Raw genomic sequence first — 26,304 nt, 5'->3', positions numbered from 1 at the left:
CTAAAATACTGGCTTTTCTTTGTGTGCCAATTTTTCTCAATGTCTCCTCATTTGACATTGCTCTCAGTCCAGACACCCAGAAATGAATCTAATGAACATTTGTGTACCCTCTTTTCATATTGTTTCTTCAGTAAAGAGACCATAACTGAATGCCAATTGAAAAGCCTTTATAATTGAAATTTACTCTTCTACTCTATTTCTTTGAAATAAAAGGTATACTTGCTTTGCCAATGTAATTCATATACAAGAATTTCCAGACCCTCCAATACCAGCATTTCCAATCTTTCACCATTCGCTTCATCTGCTTAAATCTTTTTCCTAAATCTTTGCACCCTCTCACAACATACCTCCCACCTTACTTTGAACCATCAGCAAGCATTACATTTAATTCCCTCATCTAAGTTATTGATATAGATTGTAAATTTTGAGGTCCTAGCATTGATTCATCTGGTATTCCACTACCCACAGTCTGTCAATGAAAAATAACTCATTTATTCCAACTCTCAATTTGTCCATCAACCAAGCCTTGATGCACATCCAGACCATAAGCTCTAATTTCGTGCGATAACCTCATGCAAAATCAAATGATTTTTTTTTTGAAAATCCAACACACTATACTTATTGGCTAGCTACAATTTCAAAAACCTCTAATGGATTTGTTAACCATAATATTGTTATAATTGAATGTCTCTAAGGAGTTTGAAACACTTGACAAGCAATATTCAAATAGTTTCATTTGTGAGGGTGTTGTTCTCTATTACGTAATTAGTCATAATTTACCCCATGGTGTTTAATTTCCTCATTGCATTGTCACTGATATACTGGTTATTGCATTGTATTAGTCGCTTCTCCTTTTATTCAGAAAGGAGTTAAACATTTAGATTTAAATTGCTTGCATGTTAATTGCTGTATTAAAATATAACAGGAAAGGAATTAATGCACACACAAAAGGTAACACACAGCTCTTATTACAGAAGGGGAGGCATTTTATGTGTACCCCTGGTAATTCCTCATTCCCATCTGTTCAGAGTAATTCAGGTCACAGATTTCATGGCTGCCAATGATGTTTCTCCATATTAACTGACAGGGAGACGTTCCACAGAGAATGTTTCCTTCCTTTGTGAGAAGTGTTACATATACACATAATTCTGCACAGCTGTACAGAATACCTAAATCCTTGCCAAAGCAGGAGTCAAACCTGGGATTTGAACCAACCTGCTTTTGCCAGGCAGGTCCAATAGTCACAGAACATAAGGCAATTTGGAAAAAAAATTCAATATTCTTTTCTTTTTGCCCTCCAGCAGTAATTTGTGAAGAATTCTTTTAGTCTTCATGCCTTACAATCTCATTACTTAAGACAGAGATCTTTTTCCATATTTGCTCAACCTCTTATCAAAGATGATTTGACTGTAAATGTGACAGAGTATAAAGAATCATGCCACAAATTATACTTTTTGCTCTTTATTTAAAGCAATAGGCAACATTCAGACTCCATGAAGTAAGAATCAAAGTAGTGCAATCAAGGAAAAGAAATAGTTAAATTTATATAGTACATTTCACAACATCAGAATATCTCAAAGTGGCAACAAAGTATGTTGAAGTGCGATCATTGTTTAATGTAGTCAGAACTGGAAAGAAACAAAGAATGTGCCCAAAACAGGCTAATGGTTGAAGCAGTGTCATTTGGATTATATCCATCGATGCTTCAGTTGCTAAACTAAATGTCTGAACAACAAATGAAATGAGATAATACTATGTACACAAATTGGTCTGCTTTTCTTTTTAAGCTGATGCTTCATATATATGTATATGTAGGCATATTCAAACACTCTACAAAGAAAATATCATTATTTAAATACATCCATACTTCCATTAGTAGTGAAAAAATTGAGTGTAGTTGCTTCATTGAAAACTGATTTTATCAGTCTGTGCAAACACAGTTGGGTCAGGACAGTTCTGATTTGGTTCATAGCAGCAAAAGGCCTGGGGCATTAGGTGATTCTGATTATGTACTTTATGCTATGTCTTCCAACACAATGTTATTGCAATTATCTATCAGGTTTCTCTTCTGTTCTATGGGTCCTTTGAAGAACAGCTGCATCACAATCTCCACACTCACTCACTAGCTCATTAGGAAATCTACAATGGAGCAGAGGCATGAACATCTGTTTTGCATGGGAGTGGTTACTGGATAATTCATTCCAGTCGGCGGGTGCTGATGTATGCGACCATCGGAAACTAATGACATTTAGAATTTTTCCAATTGGTCACAGCATACGTAACAGCTGTAAAGTTGGGATACTCATTAGCGGGGGAGATTTAACTTAATTCAAAAACAAAGGGGAAGTATGATAAATTAATCAGGCGACAGAGAGGTCACTGGAAGTGGATTTTATCTCACGAGGTAACTACCTATGGCTATATGTTCTCAATACATTGTACACGCAAGTGATTTTAACTACAATGAAATAAATTTTTCAGCAGGGGCCGCAGAACTATTGGTAAGCACAATTTCCAAAGATCGACACCGAACCTTGAGGTTAACTCTCACGGACCAGGAGCTTAGTTTACTGCTCGAGTTACTGGGACCTTGAGACAAATGGATTTTACTCACCTTCATGCTTTTTTTTTTGTGTAACAAGTTGAACTGAGCGTATTGTGTGTTCTATCAGATTTAAGCATTTCAAGTGAGGTGGAAAAAAAGCTTTAAATATCACAGCAATAAAAGATTTTTTGACATTGGCAGCTTTATTCTAGCAACATTAGCATCTGTTTGTGTTTGTGCATGAATGGAAAACTTTTGAAACTGGCTTCCTAGTAACAATTGTTATCTTCCTCAAGCTACATACAATATAGTGGTATGTTCATACGACAGCTGGGTTGATGCTATCAAGTAGTTTCACTTCAAAACAATGCTGCAGTTTAAATCCTGCCTGATCCCAGAGTTGGGGCTGATCTTAACCATAGTGAGACCTCATGGAGGGAATCTCATTCTGATTCATTTCAGAATCCATTCACATTGACACTCAATTTAGATACATATTTAATATTAATCCAAAATACAATGAACCATCATGTTAAAATATATCATAAAGTATTCAGATGTAATTTAAAACAATGTTAAAAATTACATACTTAATTCTGTTATTGATCTTATTTAATGTTGACTTTTTTTGTAGGATTGGGGGCACAGATCAGTTGTCTTGCTTACAAACAGAAAAGGAGGAAATGCACAAAGGGTCTGCTGGTAAACACTTTGAATCTAATGGTTGATTTCTCTTTTGTCGTTACAGTTGGTAACAAACCTGGTACTTTTTTTTCCAAGCTTTTCAGGGATTTTGTTAATGATTTCCAGGAACCACAAGATTTCTTTTATCTCTCAGTCATCCTTCACCAGCTTGCATTCCCTCTTAATCCTAGAGTAAGGACCAATGCTGTCATCAAAAACGAAGTCCCAAAGCACACGCACCCAGGAAGTGTGTTGGGGCAGGTTGTCATAGTACTCAGGAGCAATCTGCTTTACCTAAAGGAAAGGAACAGGAGCATTAACAAGGTTTGCAGAGCTCAGACTATAAGTGTAATGACAGTCAAAGTTTGCTGGTGTTTGATTGGAGCCATTTCAAACAGATAAATAATTAAAATTATTTATTGATCCATGCCACCATTTAGAAGTAAAAGTTTCTCCCTGTGTAACAAATTTATTAAACTGTCAATTACAAAAAGTTGTATCTCTAAATTAGACTAAATGAAGAAAGGAAACTTTCCCTTGGTAGTAGTTAGAATCAATGGCCATTCAACACTGAATGCTCTTTGCTAATTTTTCAAATAGGCACTTGTCTTTGAGCACACAAACATTTTTATTCTTTCGGGGAATGTGGCATTGAACATAGAACATTACAACACAGTACAGGCCCTTCGGCCCTCGATGTTGTGCCGACCTGTCATACTGATCTCAAGCCCGTCTAACCTACACTATTCATACGTCCATATGCTTATCCAATGACGACTTAAATGTACCTAAAGTTGGCGAATCTACTGCCATTGCTGGTATGGTCAGCACTTATTGGCCTTGAGAAGGGAGTGATGAGCTGCTTTTTTGACCTTCAGTAATCCATCCGGTGCAGGTCCTCCCACAGTTCTGTTAGAAAGGGAACTTCAGAACTTCTTTCTAGTAACAGTAAAGGAATGGTGATATAGCTCCAAGTAAAGGTGATGCCTTTGTGGCTTGGAAGAGAACTTGTCCCCATCTATCCACTGCCCTTGACCTGCCAGGTGATAACGATGTCAAGTTTGAAATTTGCACTAGAAGCAGCCTTGGTGACTTGTTGCAGTGCAAGTTGTACATAGTATTCATTGCTGAAACTGTGAATTTTCCGTGGAGAAAGTGAACATTTGAATTAGCGGATGAGGTGCAAATTAAACAGATTATCCTGGATAGTGTCAGTCTTCTTGACTTTTGTTGCAGTCACACTCATCCATGCAAACTGCGAACATTCATTGGAGATGATAGACAAACTTTGGGTTGTAAAATCATCCTAACAAATTCCTTCACTGGCATCCTGGTACTGAGATGGTTGCTTACAATAAACATAAGGGTCTTTCTTTGGGATAGATACGACTCCAACTAGTGGAAAGATTCTCCCATTTCCACTGACTTCAATTTTGCTAACTCTCCCAAAAGCCAATCTTGGTCAAATACTGCCTTGATGTCAGTGACTCGCATTTCTTCTTCCAACACTTCTTAACCAAAACTACTAGGCAGCAAGAGCTGTGTGTTCCTGGTGGAACCCAAACTAGGCATCAGTGTTCAGGTTATTACTGTGGAAGTGTCATTTGATAGCAATAGCAACAATACCTTTATCACTTTGCTGACAGTTGCAAGATTGCTAATGGCGCAGTAATTAGCCCAATCGGATTTGTCCTGCTTGATGGACAGAACACACCTGGGCAATTTTCTGTATTGTCAGTTAGATGCCAATGTTTGAACTCTACCGACACGGCCTGACTAGGTTGCAATTAGCTCTGCAGCCCAAGTCTTCAGTACTATTATATTAACAGGACATAATTTTTGTTGTATACAATGCCTTTGTCAGTTTCTCAATATCAGCCTTCAGCAGTTTCTTGATGGTTCAAGGGAAAGCGATTGTTTAGTGGAATTGTCACTAGACTAGCAGTTCAGAACTACCAGGAAAACATTCTGCGGACACGGATTCGCATCTCGCCACAGCAATTGGTGGAACTTGAAGTCAATAGAAATCCATCCTAAAAACTCATCAGCTTCATAAATGTCCTTTGAGGAAGGCAAATTTGCCATTCTTACCTCGTCTGGCCTACATGTGACTACAGACCTATAGCAACATGATTAATTCTTTGCTGCCCCCAAATAATAAATGGTGGCTTAGCCAACAACAACCTCATCCACTCAGTGTGTGAATTTTTAAAATAAAATTCACACAAAAAGAACTAAATTTGTTGGAGACTGGTATCTGTGTTGTTGGGCTTTTCAACCTGAAGATACTTGCAAATGCTTCAGCCCTGCCTTTTGCACTCAGGCACTGGGCACTGCCATCATTAAAAATGAGGATATTTTGTGGAGCCTCCTCCTTCTGGTAGTTACTTAATTGTCTATCATTCACAACTGAATATGACAGGACTGCAGAGCTTAGACCTGATCAGTTGCTTGTTGGATTGTTTAGCCCTCTCTACTTCCTCCACTTTATGGCATGCAAGTAGTTCGTGATGCTGCAAAGTTGACAATAGCAGTGCCTAGTCTACAAGTGGTTTAAAAAATACAAAATCAGGAGCATGTCTGTCAAATGAATTTTACAAGATTTACTGTTTTAATTCATTTGTCAAACATGGACATTGCTAGCTGAGCTAGCATTTATTTACTGATGTAACCTTTTACTTAGCATCTTTCAGTCTATAAGTTGTTCTTCAGTCTCTCATAGGAGTGGTGAATAAAAATAGTATATGAAGAAAACAACTAGCAACAAGTTCTCAAATCTGTAATGTAATCGGCTTTTTTTTGTGAGCTGTCATGGAATGAGCCAACAGTAGCTGTCACTTGTTCTGTTAAGCTCAGCCATTTTCTGGTTTATTTCCCAGCCCTCACCAATCAGAAACAACTGTCTGATTTAAAATTTAAACAAAGTTTGGCTGTTAACTGTTTGTCATTATTCAACTGGTGCATGCTCCATGGCAAAGTCCATACCAATCAGAATTCACTTGCTAACTATTCAGCACTGTCTCTTCTCATACCGAGTAAAAGTCATTTTCCCTTTGCTTTGGTATTCTTTCGAATTGGATTGATGAGTGCAAAATAAGAAGCGGTAACAAAATATATGTAAGACAATAAGACCATAAAGACATAAGAACAGAAGGCGGCTATTTGGCCCATTGAGTTTACTTTGCTATGCAATGATATCATGGCTCATCTATAATCCTCAACTCCACTATCCTGCCATTTTGCTATAACCATTGATTCACTTACTGATTAAAAATCTATCCTAGCCTTGAAATGGTTTAGCCACCCATCTCAACAGCCTGTGCAGCAAAGAATTCCACAGGTTCACTACCCGCAGAGAAAAAATTCCTCCTCACCTGGGTCTTAAATATGCTGCTCCTTTTTCTGATATTAAAGATGTTAATAATTGTGTAGTCATGTGTAACTGGCAGAGAAACAGGATGATGTTGCATTGATTTGCATATAGGCTACATTTGTTATGAGATGTAATTTGTGATGGGAGCCTAAATAAAAGTTAACCATTTTACCAGGAAACAGAATGCATCTTTGAGTTACAGCCTGCATGAAGGAGTCATTAGCACAAATGAGCAGCCTCAATCTCAATAGTACCAATGCTTATATGAGTTTTCTATTTTAAAAAAAGCAGCTGCAAAATGCAAATGAATTCAGAGCTCTATCAGCTGATGCTAATTAGCTGTCTACCAGCTCTCTGCTAGTTATTCCAAGAGTGCGAGGAACATATTGTGGAGGATTTTCTCCATTTGACTCCATTGTTAGCCCTAAATATTCAAATGGCAGAAATTCAACATGGGCCAGAAACAGTTGGAAACTGTTGAAGACAGATGTGCAAGATTGAAATGCTATTCAATCTAAGCATTCACTTATTTCTACCTTGCAGTTTGCTTCCATACAAAACCATGGAATGTGTACAACTCTGTACACTCAGCAGATAAACTCAGTTATATGGTTTTTGTATATTTTAGGCAGGTGATTGTCAATTATAAATTCTGCAAATAAAACTATTGTTGAATACTGTAGGAGACTGGACGTTGGTTTGCTCAATTCTGGTAAGAACATGTTAAATCGTCATCTTAATTAGTAGTTAGAATGGCATACTACTCCATGTAATGGGCTGAAATAATCATTTCTTCTTTATTTTACCATGAAATGATTTGTAACAACACTACTCTATTTCCAAATGAACATTTGAACGTATTAAAACTGCTACCAACTGAAATGTCGATTCAAGGTTGGCTGTTAGAAAGGAGAGAAGTTAAGCCGAATGGGTGTTGTTCAGCTTGGAGAAGGGTTTGAAAATGATCTAGTAAAGAGCAGGATGGTTTCCTGCTTTTATTGTTTTATTAACACCCATTGAGTCCTCCAAATTTGAGGGCTGGGTTATACTCCTGGGGTTGGGAAGAGTTTGAGAAGTTTCTGAGCCCTTACCTTACTGGTGGGGAGAAACACAGTCACTCAATAGGGGGATGACCAAAGTCAATTAATGACAGAGGGAAGGTTCACCATCCAATTAAGGACTTTGGGAAGGCTCAAAGCTGGAGTGACAATAAAGGAGGCTCTTAAAAAAAAGTCAAAGTTTCTACATGAAGCCATCTTCTCTAAAGTCTAATGTCAAATTATTCAGCTGTGTGCTTGGTGGTGGGGGGTACGGGGAACAGCAGTGGAGAAATTGGAACCCCTCAAAAGTGCTATCAACAGCTGTAGCTGCAGCCAGGCAAGAAGGGAGGGTCTCTAGGCCTGCCTGGCAAGCTGATGTTCTTACCATGATAGGGGCCTACATGTTTGCAGTAGAAGAGCACTGGAAACCATGCTATTATAAACATATAAACATTTGTCATCTATTTCCAAAGTGAACTTATTCAGGAATTCATCAAAGTCTCTCTCAGATTCCTGCTGCATGTAATCTGACATCATTTGACATCAGTAATCATATGCTGTAGTAATCAGCATATTAGCAATCAACCCTTTACACGACAGCTCTGAGTTCCAGCTCAGTGTTCTACTCAAGTCAAGCAAGACATTTATGTCCCTGTACTTAAATCCTCTCATGATGAAGACATGCAAATCTTCTAAATTGCTGCTGCACCTGAATATTAGTTTTCTGTGATATATGAACAAAGACACCCATTTCCCTTTTGAACACTTTCCAAGCTTTCAGCATCTTAAGGAATACTCCACATCATCATTTCTCCTATTAAAGTGTATAACCTCACACTTATCCACAATATATTCCATGCCTTCGCCTACTCACATCATCCCCGCTGGTTTCAGACTAATGAAAAGACCTCTCATATTATAGTTGATCTTTCTCTGCACCTTCTCTGTAGCTAGAACACTGTATTCTGAATTCTGCTCTATTACCCTGAAGTATTTATGTAAGGTATGATTTGTCAGGTTAGCAGGAAAAATAATACTTTCCACTGTACCTAGTACATGTGCCAATAATAAATCACAATCAAATCCCTCAAACCTATTTAAATCATCTGAAAGCTTCTTTTCATAAAGCTCAAATCTCATGTCGCCACTAAATTTTATATCATCCACAAATTTGAAGAATTAGCAATTTGGTTCCATATCTAAATCATTGATGTAGATTGTGAACAGTTGGGGTCTAAGCCCTGTTCCTGTGGCACTCCACTGGTCACAGTCTGCCAATTTGGAACTGACCCATTTATTCCTGCTTTCTGCTCGCTGTCTGTTAACCAAGCCTCAATCCAGGTTAGTTTATTAACCCCAATTCCAGCCATTTAGTTTTATTTATAACAGTCCAACACAGGAGGTTTTTTTAAATCAAAAGCCTCCTGAAAGTCTAAATATGCCAAATCCACAAATTCCCTTTGTCAACTCTGCCATTGACACCTTCACAAAAACTTTGTGAAGTTTGTCAAACATGATGCATCCTTCATAAATTCATATTATTTCTGTACAATCAATTATTTTCTAAATATTCGTAACCACAACCTTTATAATAGATTTTAGTATTTCCCTGTTACTGACACCAACAGGCCCGTAATTCCCTCATTGCTCTGCCCCTCCTTTGTTACACAGTGGTTTTACCTTTGAAATCTTCCAATTTGCAGGCGCCATTGCAAATGAATTGAATGTTAAAAGATGATCACCAATGCAACCATCATCTCTGCAGCCATCTTTTTCAACAATATAGTGTGAAGGTCATTGGATCTTAGGAACCTTATTCATTTCTCTCATACTGCTTTTAAACAAAAGTAATTTATTTCCGCTCCATTCTCTCATTAGACCTATATGTATTATTTATTTCAGAGACACTTCTTGTGAACACAGACACAAATTATTCACATAGCTCCTCTGCCCTTTCTCCATTTCCTATTTTATATTCTCTTGTAATAAGCCTGCATTTATCTCTGCTAATCTTTTTACAAATACCTGTTTTTTTCTCCTTTCTTACTGTTTTACATTTGTATTCCATTCAATCTTTCTTGGTCCTCCATTACTGAATTTTAATATTCTCTCAATCATGAGGCTTAGAACATTTTTGGCAACTTTATATGCCTCTTGCTTTGATGTAAGACTATATTTAACTTCTTCAATTGTCAAGGCACTCACTTTTTCTGGTTTGTATAAGTGAGTTAGATTTGAATTAGGAGGGTTGCTAGGCTGAAGAGCTTTTTGTGTGCTATAAATTTCTCTGACTATGCGACTTTCCTCTGATGAATTACTGACTTCAGTAGTATCCAAAATGGAAAACTGGTTAGAGAGTAGGATAGACTCCGGGGACTCCTGCAGTATCCACCTGATCTCTTTGGACTGCTTAGAGCTCAGCCATTCCCTACCTATCTAGTCGTAATCTGAACTGCAACCACTTTGCTAAATGAGCCCATTGCTGAGGCACCACAGCGGTTCAGTGATTAGCACTGCTGCCTTGCAGTGCCAGGGACCCAGGCTTGGGTGACTACCTATGTGGAGTTTACACATTCTCCCCATGTCTGGGAGATAGAAGGAACTGCAGATGCTGGAGAATCTGAGATAACAAAGTGTGGAGCTGGATGAACACAGCAGGCCAAGCAGCATCAGAGGAGCAGGAAAGCTGACGTTTCCAGCCTAGAGCCTTTTTTCAGAAATGAAGAAGGGTCTAGGCCCGAAACGTCAGCCTTCTTGCTCCTCTGATGCTGCTTGGCCTGATGTGTTCATCCAGCTCTACACCTTGTTATCTCTGTGTCCGTGTGGGTTTCCTCTGAGTGCTCAGTTTTCTCCCACAAAATGTTCAGAGAAGCTGGATTGGCCAGGGCTATGGGGATAGGATGTCTTTGGAGGACAGATGCAGACTCAATGTGGCAAAAGGCCATTCAGCCCATTGTGTCAGAATTCCAGAATTGAGGAAAACTGAACCACCCCAAGCAGCGGGCCAGCTTCTATCTGTAAAGAGCAGGTACAGCTGGTCATGTGTCAAGCAACAGAAATGATGACACATGGCAGATTTTTGGGTGCTGAACATTCATTTGTCATCACTTTGGAAAGGAACCAGGCTCCTACAGGTATGTGGAGCGTATAAAGCAAAGCAGGAGGATTAGAGCGTATGTAACTAGTTATTGATTATTTGTCTTCCACTGGCCCAAACTGTGCTTGAATGCTGGGAAAATAAACGCTGGGAGGTAGGAGCACAGGGCTGAAACTTACACTTTATTGGCTAAGTATCAGTTTCATCATTTTTCTTCAAGGGTTTCTCGTGGTAAGGTGCAGTGAGATGTCTTGCCATATCCTACGAAACTCATGTTATTAATCACCCACTCCACCCTTGAGTCACCCACCCCCCACCTGATTCAAGCTCACCTCACTACTCATCATTCCCAGAAGATCTTGCCACTCACCAGATACCCACCAACAATTGTAATTGTAGGAGTCCAATGGCTGAGATGGCAATTATACCTCTCTTCTGCCTTTGGTGTGGGGTTTTATATTGGTGGAGCAGCTATCTCCTGGCATGCAAGGGATACTTTGCAAAAAAATATTCAGGGAGTCTGCATGGTGGACTAAGTAGCAGGGCATTGTGGCTACTTTGGGGTAAAAGAATTACGACAGCTGCCAGGAAACATTGTGCAGTCCTGAAGGAAGGATTTACGATGACCGCAGACAAGATGAATGTTATTGGGGGCCATTCTTCCCATTGTTGCATGTTCCAGGCAGTCAAAAGGACTTGGCAATACTTATGTAGTTGATCATTCCCTGCACCTGAGAGAATCCTTGAATCCACAACGCACCCCTCATCCCCTGCCCTGGTCACCGCTGTGAAGGCACTAATATCAGATACCCTCATAAAAAGTGTATCCCTAACCTGGAATATGCAGCAGGGGACTGTTGGTTACAAGATGTCAACAAAGTTAGGTGCTCACCCCTGAATACTGTCTGGAGCCAGAAAGTGAAGAGTTACTGCTAGCTTAACAGCAGCTGGTATAGGGTGTCTACATGAGCATCAGAGCTCATCTTCCAGGAGTTCACCCACCTCAGCCAAAAACTGCTTGCCATAGTAGGCAAAGCTATCTGTAGCACTGGTCAGGATATAAGGTTGTGAACTCTATTCTTCGTCTTCTGATTCTCAACTAGCAACTCTGCTTCCGGGGCGGCGACGTGACTGATTTTGTTGCTGGCCTACTGCTCCACCTCACTGCTCTAAAACTTCTCTGACCTCTATTATCACCAACAGCGAGAAAGACTAGGACCTCAGCTGCCAATGGTCACTGTCCCCTTTCTGAAAGAAACACTCACCCTCCTCTTCACCACCAATCACAATTTTACACCTCAGCTTCATAACAGCACGTTAAGTGAATGTACATGTGGTTTTGTGTAATGGTTCCATCTTTTAGCCATCATTTAAATGGTTGGCAATTTCATCAAAGGACTTTCTTCTGTACTTCATCTGCTGGAAGGAGATATTGAATCTGTGCACCTCTGATAAAATTCCAACCGATTCTTCCTCCTTAATGATATTCGTTGTCTGCTTGTCACTATCAGGTAGGTGGCACTCGCCCTGAGAAGCTACCACTGGCAAGGTCAGGCCAAGGTGGTTTCACATCAGATAACTGGCAGGCCAACAACTTTCCAGCTCAAACGTTGCACACCACCTCTCCAACCAGCCTCCGCTTCCACCTCAGAATCCAGTCCCAGGACAAATAGAAAGGATGTTAATGACTTACTGGGGTGGCATGCTGGATATCAAGCCCTGTATTTCTCAGGGTCACCACAAATGTGAATTTTTTTTTAAATATGCAAAGTTCCACAATTTAACTGACCTTCAGACCCAGGTTGATAGACAACACAGACCCAGTTTCTGTACTGCACAAGAATAAACCATTGGCATATAATAGCAGTAATAGAAACTCTAACCCTTTTATGAACTTCCTCTTATACATACATAGACAAACAAACAGACAGAGTAAATTTGGTTACAAATAATCTTTCATCTTTGTTCCCATTCTGTGGTTGAGGTGATCTTTTTGATTCTTCTGCCGGTCAGTGCAGTGAGAGACACAATAAGTGACTTGTCAACAAGAGATACAAGGTCGCTGGTTCACCCATAAAAAGCCTCAAACTTATCAGTTAAAGGGCATAGTTTGCAATAATTGTTGTAGGAAAGATGAAGTGGTTTTCTGCAGGGGGGTTTACAGTGAGTTTTGACTGCAGAGAAGAGAGATATTGTTCCTGAGCTAGGGAAGAACTGAACATTTCGCTCTCTCTAATTTGCTTCTAGCTCCAAGCCGTGTAGTTACCTGAGAACCAATCACACAGTAGCTAGTAGGCAAAAAGGTCTTTTCATTGATAACTGGTCACGAGCCCGTAGACCAATCATGCCCTTGTTGCCAGCAAAAGCAATATTTTTAACTTCCTTAGCTCCAAATTATCTGCAACTCAAAACTTCAATTACTGTTTTGTGAGGCTTGTTTTTCAAAATTGCAGCCGCTGTTTCAAACATTGGGATTAAATCACCTCTTTCTTATTTCAACTTTTAATTACATAAAAATATAAAGGCACAATCCTTACATAACGCACATCATCAGGAGAATCTAGTCACCCTATTGAAATGGTTAAACACATAGCAGATGCGACTCAACATCTAAAGTACATTTTGGTAGAGAGAATAAGGAATAGCAACATGAATTAAATGATGCCATTTTAAAAGGAATTTATGTATGCAAATCTTTGAAGGTGGCAAAACAAATTCGGAACACTTTTAAAAACAACATGCGATCCTTGTGTTTATTAATACAAGAGTAGAATACACAACTAGGAGTTCAGCTAAATCTTTATAAAACAACAGTTAAGCCTCGGTTGGAGTAACATGATCAATTCAGAACTTATATTCTAGGAAAGATACAAGATCTTAGAAAGGTTGCAGAAGAAGTTTACCAGAAAAATACCTAGCATAAGCGAGTTTGACTATGTGAAGAGAAATATTCGCCCTTGGAGCAGAAGAAGTACTGCAAATGCCAGAGAAACTCATTGGGACTGGAACCATTTGTGCAGCAAGAAAAAGAAGTTAACATTTTGAGTACAATATAACCGGCTTTCAGTTCTTCCATTGACACCAGTGCATCCAATATCCCATGACACACCTCCCTTAAGAATGTATGTTTAAAATGGTATAGTGCATGTTGACAGAGACTGGAGTACAAAATCTCTGGAGTCATGGAGTTCTAAAGCCTCCTTGTGAGAGCAAAAAGGAGCATGCCTGCTCCTCCAGGACAAAATAGGAAAGTTTTAAAAAAAAGGGAAATAGTTTTGGGTCATTTCTGGCCCTAACCTCATAACGGGTTGATGGCCTGACAGGCTTCTGGTTAAAATGATAGGTAGGCACAGCTATGTCAATGGTATTGATGATAATGCTCTGTATATTTACATAAGACCCTGTGAGATTCCCCAGGGTGTCCTTCTCACCAATGCTGCTAGTAAGAGCGGATTCATATTTGCACCTGCATGAAGCACGTAGCACCTCAATGAGTAAATCCCTGACTGTTTAACTCACTGCCCGATTGCCACACAGAAGCCAATCAGGTTTAAAATCTCTATTTTAAAGGCCCTACATCCTAGAGGGTTAAATCTTGCATTCTTTCTCTGCATATGTATAAGATTTGTTCAATTTTTCCAACCTTTTCTACTTGCATTTCAAATTTTCAGATTTTATTTTACATTTTCCTTCACATTCAATTTGATGCAAAATGCATCAACAAACTAAATGATAAAGGGTTAGCTGTTTAAAAACACAGAATTATTACAGAAGTGAAGGGGAGGCTGAAGTCTGAACTAACCACATTGTACTTAGTCTATTCAGGCGTTTTTTAATTGTGTGTACTTTACACACCATAAAGTTTACAGCAGAAACAACGCCTACATGCATGTTGCTTTCTGACCCTCAATAACTTTCAGGAATTTAATCTGTACCCAGAACTTGAATCATTAAATGCAGTTTTAAACACTAGACTTCAATCGAAATGGTTTTTAACAGCAGTATGTCCCTGAATAAAGGAGGCTATTGTTAACACCATGTAAAATGACATGGCTCTATTGGAGCTTACTAGTTTCATGTTACATAGGGATTCATGGCAGGTTAAGCATGAATTGCACAGTTATATTTTTAATAATGTAGCCCCAAGGCTATTCAGTTACATATTTTCTCTAGAAAACATGTATGTTTTAATCACATGGTGCTTGAGGAGAAATAAATTTGACTGCTTCAGTTTTCCTGCCATTATTGCCAGGATACTAACTACACCCTGGCCTGCAGGTTTGAGCTGTTTCAATTTGCATGGAAGCACCAATGGACTGCTGAGCTTCAGATATTTGGTTAGAAATGTGCTCTTATAATGGTGTTTATAACTTTACCATTTCCTAGCATGCTTAGAAAGCCTTCAGCAGTGTTGAGTGGAAACATTTGGTTAATAAGTTGTTCATTAATGATTATTAACCTTGTTATAAACAGGCACTCGCACCTAGCATACAGAAGGTAAAAAGTATTTCTTTGGTCATAATTTGTTTATATAGTGAAAAAGCAGTATTGTTTCCAAGATATCTTTCTTTAGTGATAAAAGAATGACACTGAACTCCAAAAAATGAGAATTGCATGAGGTAAATTGTCTAAAGGTTGCATCTTCTAGGCCTTGGAGAGAAGGCTATCTCAAATTTCACCCCATAGAAAAGGTAAATCTCATCCAACTTCTAAAAATACATAATTCCATCACAGTTGAAAACCATTGTTTATGGTTTAATTATCTGCAATATACAGCTCACAATTTATATCACAATGCAAGTCCATCATCCTATGCACTTATTGTCATTGCTTGTTTTCCCATGCAAGGAATCTAAAGTTGTAACTGTTGAGTTGTTAGCATTCTGCCAGCTACATTAACTATTTTCAAACCTGTGAATTTTGTTGGCATGTATAAGAGGCAGAAATGAATGTTGTATGCCAAGCTACATGTTGTGAAGATGTATGTAATGCCAGGTTATTGAAATGCATTACAATGCATTTCAAAGGCACAAACTGAGATTGCTTTTAAATGTTTGCATTTTCTTGATATGTTATTCAAAATCAGTAAGAATAGAAATATGATGATTTTCCATGTCAGCAGTAAAACCTATAACACTAGTCAGAGCAGTGTCAACATTGAGAGTGTTTTGAGTTTAATGAATAACCTGTGAAAAGTAATATGGTGCAGCATTTGCTTATGCTTAATAGAGGAGTAGCTGAAGCAACAGCAAACACAGGCTGTTGTATTTGGAAATACAAGGCGAGCTTGCTCCATGTCATAGTCAATTTTAGTCATGCCCAGTTAGAGATACAGCCTACGTTATGGATATCCCTTTATGTAGCGTGCAAATAGCCTTGCCTATTTATATGCAAACGTGTCATCCAGCAATGCAACCAGTGACCTAGGCCCTAATGTTAATGAGTCTCTTTAGTCACCCACTAATGATCCATAATCACTGAAGCCTGACTACAGAATTGTCCCATTTTAAGTTCAAAGTAATTGAATGTGTGCTTGTAGCTGTTAGAGAAGTCATTAGACTAACAATAAGCTTGAAATTGAGATTTGCTGAGTTGTCATCTATTTTATAACTGATCCTTGTAAACAATCCACGTTATAATTTTCAGTGAGGGGACTCAACTTTCTAAATGCACGTGCCATACTTAAATTTTCAAATGTTCACCAGTTTATTATAAAATGAAACATCAATAAGACAAAAGGAGAAGGAGCTCAGCCAACTCTAATGAAATAACATCAACGAGTATGAAGAAAGGGGATGAAACCAAGATCAGGATCTCTGATGAAGGGTCTAGGCCCGAAACGTCAGCTTTTGTGCTCCTGAGATGCTGCTTGGCCTGCTGTGTTCATCCAGCCTCACAGTTTATTACCTTGGATTCTCCAGCATCTGCAGTTCCCATTATCACTCAGGAAGGCAAAAGTGGTTTTGATCATATGATAGACTCATTGAACCAGATTGTTGAGAAGGAGAGGTACTGTACAATGACAGCAGTGCACATTGTATATGGAGCACTGCTGTCATTGTATGGCAGTGAAGGGAGTGAATAATAATAATTACAACAGTAATAATAAAATAATAAAAAGGTGCTTTGACCTGCGCCATGTTTGTTCGAGGGGCACCCTTAAGATAAGGTGCAGCAACAGAATCAGGCCATTCAGCCCATCAAGTTTGCTCCTCAATTCAATTGTAGCTGATATGTACCTCAAGCCCATTCCCCTGCCTTCTCCCCATAACCCTTGGTCCCCTTACCAATCAAGGATTCATCTATCTTTGTCTTAAATACACCCACCGACTTATTGCTACAGAGGGCTGTGGAGGCTGAGTTTCACAGATTCAACATCCTCTGGCTAAAGAAATTCCTCATTTGGTTTAAAAGGGTCATCCCCTCTCTGAGGTTGTGCCCTTGGATCCTAGTCTCCCCTACTAATAGAAACATCTTCTCCATGTCCACTGTATCAAGGCCTCTCAGTATCCTGTAAGTTTCAATCAGATCCCTCCTCATCCTTCGAAACTCAATCAATTACAGACCAGAGTCCACAATCACTCCTCATAAGACAAACCTTCATTTGGATTGTTCTTGTAAACCTCCTCTGGGCCTCCTCCAATGCTAGTACATATACCCTTAATTATGGGGCCAACATTTGCTGACAATATTCCAAACGTAGTCCGATTAGAGCCTTACACAGCCTCAGCAGAACATCTATGCTCTTGTATTCTCGCTGTCTTGAAATGAATGTTAATATTACATTTGCCCTCCTAACTGCCAACTAAACTTGCATGTTAACTTTAAGTGAATGCTGAACAAGAGCAACTAAGTTTCTTTGTGCTTCAGTCTTCCTCATTTAGAAAATAGTCCTTGGCTCTATTCTTCTTACCAAAGCGCTTAACCTCCCACTTACCCACATTGTATTCTGTCTGACACTTCTTTGCCCACTCTCCTAGCCGATCCAAACCCTTCTGCAGCTCGTCTCTTCCTCAACACTACCTGCCTCTCCACCTATCTTTGTGTCATCTGGTCGGTTGTCTGGATCATTAACGTATAACATGAATAGTTGTCACAATATGGACACCTGCGGAACTCCACTAGTCACTAACTGCCATCCTGAGAAAGACTCCTTTATCCATACTCTGCCTTCTGCCAGTCAGTCAATCCTCTAGCCATGCCAGTACCTTGCCCATAGGGTATAGTAGCATCCAATGCGGCAGATTGTCAATTGCCTTTTGGAAATCCAAGTAGATCACGTCCCTGGCTCTCCTTTATCTAACACTAACATTCACTATATTTGGGAGGTTCGTTGTTGTGTTTTCTGTTGCATCGCCATCAATAATTTCTTCTGTGTCTTAGGTTAATAAATCCATAAAACGGTTTACAAAAGGGCAGGACTTTTAGTTTCCATATTTCCTGTGTTTTATTTAAAAATGTCATTGAAACAATTGTTACATTTGCTTTTGTTGAAATCGCTAAAGATTTAGCAGGCTCAGCTGTAGACTTGATTTGAAGATTATTCAGCCTTAGACTTCAGCCTCGAGTCTACTTGAATTCTGCAATTCAACGAATACATGTCCATTCCTATTTGTAGTACAGAAACATTTCGCCAGCAGGAAGAGGGCATCCGAGCTGCAGAAATTGAACAATGATGTGTGTTTATCATCAACCAGCAAAGCCACTGGCAGTTAAACCTGGAGGAAAATGATGCCAGGAACAGAAGATACCAGATCAGTGTGTCTAGAAAAGCCAAAATCTCAGCTGACACCATCCTGATTGCCCAAGATGTTCCTTGTATTGGAATTTGGTATAGGAGGGATCAGTGTGGACTCGATGGGCCGAATAGCCTGTGTCCACATTGGAGGGATTTTATGATTCTAGCTTCTTTCATTCAGTGTTTAAATCTACATAGTAACATACACTTCTTTAGCAGATTGTTCCTATAAATTGCACAGGTGTCACAAATCTATAGATATGGTACCTCAATCCATACAGTTTTAAAACAAGAATTCCAATATGTTTTTCAAAGGGTGATTGTTTTAAGTAAAACTATTTATAGCCAATTAGTAATTTGTGAACACGAAATTGAAAAAAACTTTATAGGGATGCATTATGCTTCCATGTCTGTTTTTGACGTTCATACAAAGGGATTATTTCTTACCCTAATGATTTTAAACAGACAGCAAACTACTTTATTCCATATCAATGTATACTCATGCCCCAATTTTACCTCAAGAGGTAGGAAGTCGAGAAAAGGTCCTGCTTTGTGTCAAGAAACCCAGCAGAATCAGTTTCCCTTAGATGCTGACGAGTTTAATAGCAAGACCTGTTTATAGCACAATTTTGATCTGTTTCCCAGCACCACAAAGTGAGTGGCTCTTTGTCAGTGAGATGGGCTATTGACACCAGACCACAAACAGGGAGCTTGGGGGTTGGAACATAGGGTGTGGATTGGAGACTTAAGGGAATATGAGAAGAATTCAGAAGGGTCGGTGGGAGGAATTGGAAGGAATGGAGGTACAGAGGGATTGGAAGCTGCGGCTTCTGGGAGAGAGGTTGAAAGAAGGGATTGTATAGATTGTTTGGTGGGGGGGATGGGGGTTGCAAAATGTATGATCTGTTATAATTCAGGGGACCCCATCCTCCATTGAAACCAAAAGCTGGGTGTTTGAATTTAAAGTTGAGGCTTCTAAAAGTTTTGCTTCCTTATTGATGATAAACACTCCAAACAGAAATCACTCTATTTTGGAGGATGGGAGGAATGTGAAAGAGCATCTATTAAATTGTAATTTTACAGAAAAGTACTTTCTTGCTGTTCACCATGGAATTTGTATCATATACTCCATATTATATGAGCTATCTTTGAATAGGTACTTATTGATCTGTCATTGCTTTCCTTTTTCTTAAAGACCCCTTGTTGAAAATAATTAGTTCAGCTTGACAACTCACATCAAATTAATGCTAGTTACATTTCCACTAAATATAGCCCTTTTGGAATGCTTGAAATCAATCCCAGTCTAGAAATATGTTAATGTTTGCTAGAACTTAGTTTCCATAGAGAAGCATATGCACCATTGAATACTAAACCCACCTGATAGGGAACTATACTGCCGTGTACCATACCAGCAGACTGAATTTTAACGGTTCAATGTTTGTGGGGTAGGCTGGTTGCAAATCAGAAACATAAACTTATGAACAGCCATTTTTTTCAGTGACATTCAGAACCTGCTTCCTGTTTTCCTGTGTATTGGAGTACGCAAGTATGTAATGCTGCAGACCTGATTCTGGAACCCTGGCAAAAGACAGGATTGATGCACATTGTGACTGGTGACTGACAGTCAGTAATTTTATTATAGGAATCTCAAGGAGGGAACGCAATAGTCCCCACATCAATTCTCTGAAGCATCCCTGGATTTAATGCCAGAGGTAATGTGGTCCCAAAGAAAATATTATTCTCAGCAGACAGGGGGAAGAGGCTAGCCTCTGAAACAAAGCAACGTGGATGAACAAGGTGAGCAGCAGGGGTTTGGTTCCTCACTTAGGGCTACAGGACCCTCCGTGATTCAATAACCTCATCAGGGCTACAGGACCCTCCGTGATTCAATAACCTCATCAGATCGGGTAAGGCAAGTGGCATTCCATATCCAAGAGCAATCCTTTTGGTTGGACTTCACCAGACCTCTCCTGCACAGCCTTCTTCCCATCAACACACCTTGCATCTCTCTCTTCTGAAGCATCTCCTCAGATTCCTTGTGAACAACTACCATTGACACTCCCCTTCAATTTGCTGTTATCTCACACCCAACCCTCACAGTCATCCTCCTCATATTGTTCCCAGGAGAAGAGACCACATATGCCCATAAAGCTGCAGAGAAATTAGGTTTGCCAACTCCTGGAGGGCCTTGTGTTAGTTTGCGTGGGTGGTGGCCAAGGAGATCAGCAGGTGATCAGATGGCATGCAAATAGAGTGATACGAGTCCTCCCGATACCCGAGTCAGGATTTTATGGAACCAAACGGAGTTACAGTCTTCTGAAAAAAAGTTACTGAGACAAAGTGACACCCCGTCGCTGTTTCTGATTCTGGTCCTACGGGTTCATGTTTACACGTTGCTAGCATCATTGTAGAAACGCTCAATAAAAAAAACTCTCAGACTTTTCATGGAAACAGCTGGGATTTGAAAGCCCCACCTAAATCATACCTCCAGAATAGATTTGTGAACCATAGTCTAAAGACAGGAAGAATATAATGTTCCTCCTTTAAAGTTCATTCTGAATTTCTGTATCCTAAGATATACTTAGGTTCACTAAAGGGAGTGATGAAAGTGCTATGATTAGAAAATGTAACATTAGGTTATCTAACAACTGGCATTATAAAAGTCAGAAAAATCTTCAGAAACAGTACAGTAGATTAGCCACTGCAGACAGTGCTATTCTGCATTGTACAAAATTGAAAAGGCTAGAACCTTGTTTATACAGTCTTGGAAAACAGCTCAGACATCTATTTATAAAAACAAAGAACTGCAGATTTTGGAAATCTGAAACATAAACAGAAAGTGCTGGGGAAACTCAACTTGAAATGTTAATCCTGCAACTCTCTCCACAGATGCTGCCAGGCTGACCGAGTTTCTCCAGAACTTTTTGTTTGTGTTTCAGTTATCTGTCTGTCTGCTTACCAGCTTTGATTAAGCTTCTGAGAGCTTTCAAATAAACTCATGGGTTCTGATGACCAGAGTTTACTTATTCAGCTGTCCCAGTAAAAGGTGAGTCTGATGGCTTTGACAGAATTACTGAAGAGGCTATCAACATTTAAATGGCTAGTCAAGTGATGCTTATTTATTTTGACTGGTTTATTAGCTTTTCAATGATTTCCAAAATTAATACAAGGCTAGTGAATTCCACTTATGAACTGGATACAAGGATGGTGGGTTGTTTGGGGAATGGGGGTGAAGTGGGGGGGGGGCGCGGGTGGGAAAGCAGAGAGTGAAGTCAAATAAGTGGGGAGGTGAGAGGGCCTAGGATCAGCAGGGAGTTGGAGTGACAGGGGTGTGGATGGTTGGGATTTACAACTATCTACAAGTTTATGGTTATTAGGTGGTTCTTCCAGTACAAATGCAGAACTGGTCTGTTGTTTCTGGGAACTGAGACGGGCCTTTTAGCCTGGCTAAAAAAGAAAAGAAAAGAACTTAAACTGCAGATGCTGTAAATCGGGAACAAAAACAGAAGTTGCTGGAAAGGCTCAGCAGGCCTGGCAGCATCTGTGAAGAGAAAAAAAAAGTCAGAATTAATGTTTTGGGTCCAGTGACCCTTCCTCAGAATGGTTCTGAGGAAAAAGGTCACCAGGCCTAAAACATTAACTAGATTTTTTTCTTCACAGATGCTGCCAGACCTGCTGAGCCTTTCCAGCAACTTCTGTTTTTGTTCCTTTTAACCTGGCTACTTAATTACTGGCCTGCCCCTGTCTCTTCCTGCCAGCATCAGGCCTGGCTGCAGGTCATCCCACCCTCTAAGGCATGGAAATTCGTCTGCTGGCACTCACAAGATCGAGGGAAGTTCGTGTCATTGAGATTAATCTTGACTCCCACTTCCCACCTCCATTCTGGCCCGAGTAACACAAGTAGATGTCTCACAACCACATTCGATATGACAATCATTCATACCTCATTGATGTTGCCAGTAACTGAAAAGTGATCACATGCACAACAATGACTTGAACACTTTTCCCTTGTTAATTCTATTTCATGTCTTTAATTTCTCAGGAGGACTTTCAAGCCTCACTCAGGAGATGGTGACAGCAGACTGAGGTGTCCTCAAAGGAGGTTAAGCCTTCAGGGGACACTGATGAAATGCTCCACCGTTCTGGTAGCTATGCCTTGGTGGGACCTCCAAGGCAGGTAGTTGGGTTGTCACGTGGTGAGCCACACATCATAAATGAGCAACAGCGGGTACCAGCAAAAAAAAGACTTAGCACTGAACAGCAGTGGACTAGTCGTATTATCGCTGGACTGTTAATCCAGAGACCAGATGATATTCTGGGGACCCTGGTTTGAATCCTGCCACACCAGATGGTGGAATTTGAATTCAATAAATATCTGGAATTAAGAATCTAATGATGACCATGAATCCATTGTTGATTGTCAGGAAAAACCCATCTGGTTCATTAATGTCCTTTACCTGGTCTGGCCTACACGTGACTCCAGAACCACAGCAATGTGGTTGACTCTTAACTGCCCTCTGGGCAATTAGGAATGGGCAATAAATGCTGCTTGGCCAGTGACATCCTCATCCCCTGAATGGGAAAAAATAATTCCAAGGTCTGCTTGACTGGACACAGATCCTAAGTTCAGGGATTCAGTGACCAAGACCAGCAGCAGAACATTAGTGAGATTCCGTCTGTATCCTGAGGCACTGCAAATTATTAGAGAAAGACTGGTGGCTTCTAAAGTGAGTGGCAGGTCTTTGCAGTGTAGCACACTTCTGTTGGATTACCATCTATATAGACCATCTGACCTTATGGACTGTCTAACTCTGCATAGATCAACTGACTGCATAGTGATCATCATACAATGTATAAAGCAGCAGATGACAGAGTGCATGTTGCCTTTGACCAGTGATTTACACACTCAGACCGATAGTTTAAATAAGATGCAAGAAAGCATTGCTTTGCTCATCAGTACCCACTGTAGTGCAGCAAACAGCTTCCCAGTTCATGGCCAACAAAAGTGTGAGTGCACCATGAGCGGGGAGATGGAGAAACAGCACATGGAACTGGGGAGTCTGCTCAAAGCTCTCTCACATTACAAATAATTCACCACCACCACCCCCCCCCACCCTTTCCATTAGTTAAGCTCTACTTGCTGTCTCCTGGCCCAATGGCCATCTGCCCCAACATAGTAAAGATAGGGCATTCTTTGGCAAGATCCTGTCTGCCTCCAAAGCCCAGAGAATACCAAGCAAAAACATCTTGGCAGAGCAGGGATATGAACAGCCTGATTCTGCTAAAAGCACTAGACAGTACCACTTACAGCACTAACAGGAAAAAGAGAAAGATTTTATAACTTCACAAGAGAAATCACGTGGGTGTTTAAAAATATTTTAATTTGTCAATTTCATTATCAATGGTTCTGCACCATACATTTAATTTCAAGCAAGTTAGGCCTGAGGTAAACGATGAGCAGTGGATACCCTAGAGATGGAAGGATTTTTGATCATGGAATGCTCAGTGTTGCGGTTGGTGGGGGGGGGGGGGGAAAATAAAGAGTACAGCGGGTTCAGTATTCATGTGCCACTTGACGACACTGCCACAGATGAACTGGCACACGTGAATGATGCCATCCTGGTCAATTTTAGTTGCCAGGTGAGTTGCTGGAGAGACCCTGGTTGGATTATTTTTTTCTCTAATTCCTCCCATTACTGCTCCCTTTTCTTCTCTTACATTTATGAAAAAATCAAGATTGGTTATCACCTTCACCTTGTGACAGAGATTACAAGGGCAGGGAAGTCATTTTAGCACTGCACAGAATTTTGGATAGGCCACAGCTGGAGTAACGTGTGTAGTTCTGGTCTCTGCATTATAGGAAGGATGTGATAGGAATGGCTGGACTGCAAAGGAAAGTCAACAGATGGAGCATTTCAGCTATGAAGAGAGGCTGGATAAGCTCAGGTTGTTTTCCTTGCAGCAGCGAAGATTGGTTGGGGGGGGTGTGGGGGCGGAAATCTTATAAGATTATTAGGGGTACAGACAGGGTGAATAGAAAGTCTTCCCCTTAATTCAAGGATCAATAACAAGGGTACACCATTTTAAAGGAGCATTATTTTAAAGTGAAAGGCAGGAGTTTTAGAGGGAATGAGAGGAAAATCTTATTCACACAGAGGATGATAGGGTCTGGAATGCACTGCAAAAGGAGGGTATTTGAGGCAGGAAACCGCAAAACCTCTTTAAAAAAAATTTGGATAAGCATTTGAAGGGTCATAGAATTGAAGGTTACGGGCCTAGCCTGGAAAGTGGGACCAGTGTAGGCAGTAGTGTATTTTTGGAAGTATAAAATTGATGGACCGAAGCATCTCCGCTGTACTGTATGATTCTATGATTTAACACCACGTTGTGCAAGGTACACACAGTTGGCCAAGGTCATTTGGGACACCCATATTGACAAAGGACACCCTTGAGTCTGGTCAGTCACCAGAATCACGTTCAGTCTCCCAAAGTTTTGCTCACCCTTGTGGTCATGGGATGTATTTTACAGGGAACTTATCTACCCAAAAGGGGAAGAATACGAGAAAGGGGATGAGGGAGAGAATCTTGAGGGTAGTGCCTCTGATTAGACCAGGAAATTCACAAAGAAGGATGCCTAACACATGTCCTCTTACACAATTAAAGCTGCTGGCTTCCTGCTTGTGTGGTTCTCCTCCTCCCCAGCCCTCCCAACCAACATTAGATTACCACTTCAAGCACGTCAATAACACCATGGCAACTTCCTGAATGATGATTTTTCACTTGTCACATATTAACTGAATATTAATGAAGTGGAATCCTTTTCAACTGACAGATACTCCTGGATCATGGGACAGATCATAAGCGGCCCAAGCAAGCTGGCTCAGTGGTTAGCACTGCTGCCTCACAGCATCAGGGACTGGGTTTGACTCCAGCCTCGGCCAACTGTCTATGTGGAGTTTGCATAAGTACCTTCTGCGTGCCCTGCTTTCCTTCCACAGTCCAAAGATGTGTAGGTTAGGTGGATTGGCTATGGTAAATGTGGGCTTTCAGGGTCACCCAGGTCTGGGTGGGATGCTTTTCAGTGGGTCGATGCAGACTGTATGGGCTGAATGGCCTCTTTCTGCACAGTAGGGATTCTAATGACCTGTACAAATCCTGGCAGAAAATCAAAGCTGAGTGCTCTCTCATTCGTACCCAATCATCAGCTGGCAGCCCCTTGACAAACCTGGCCTCATCATCACCTGGGACATGCTGAATCAGATAATCTGCTGCAGACAAGCGCATGTCATGGGTGAGGGGACAACTGCAAGAGTGTGATAAACTCACTGACCACTGGAAGGCTTCGTACCAGGGGGACTGCAGATACTACCATGAAAATCTGAGCACTGCTGAGGTCCAGGTGCTAAAAAGCTACGTCTGGACCATCATTCCCTGGAAACTGGAGCTTATCATTTCTGCCTTGTGTAAAAAGCAGATGCTCCTCTAGCTCTTCTTCACAAGTTGAAGCTAATGCCACGTAAATTGTTTCCACGCTGCTGAGAAAGCTGGTAGCAGGGAAGTGGAAGTCAAAGACTAGAAACCTTATGGTGTCAAAAGGGGCCTCAAAAATCTTGGAGAGATAGTAGGAACTGCCGTTGCTGGAGAATCTGAGATAACAAGGTGTAGAGCTGGATGAACACAGCAGGCCAAGCTGCATCAGAGGAGCAGGAAAGCTGATGTTTCGGGTTGAGACCCTTCTTCAGATTTCCTACACCTTGTTATCTCAAAAAAATTTTGGAAATCATTTCCAAAGCAGTGAAAGCACACTCACTGAGGGGGTCACATGAG

The 26,304-nt window shown here is 40.4% G+C and overlaps 1 protein-coding gene across 1 annotated transcript in view; it reads right to left on the bottom strand.

Annotated features, from left to right (window-relative positions):
- Positions 1-1,455: 1,455 nt before the first annotated feature.
- The window catches only part of degs2 (delta(4)-desaturase, sphingolipid 2), a 67,182-nt gene continuing 42,333 nt past the window's right edge, over positions 1,456-26,304 (bottom strand). The window contains exon 3 of the mRNA XM_048537194.2: positions 1,456-3,523. Within this exon, the coding sequence (XP_048393151.2) occupies positions 3,380-3,523 (144 nt within the window). The 3' untranslated portion in view covers positions 1,456-3,379. The remainder of the gene's footprint in view (positions 3,524-26,304) is intronic.

This window comes from Stegostoma tigrinum, chromosome 10 (assembly GCF_030684315.1).
Source record: "Stegostoma tigrinum isolate sSteTig4 chromosome 10, sSteTig4.hap1, whole genome shotgun sequence".
Taxonomy (NCBI): Eukaryota; Metazoa; Chordata; class Chondrichthyes; order Orectolobiformes; family Stegostomatidae; genus Stegostoma; species Stegostoma tigrinum.
This window is presented reverse-complemented; position numbering and strand designations above follow the sequence as displayed.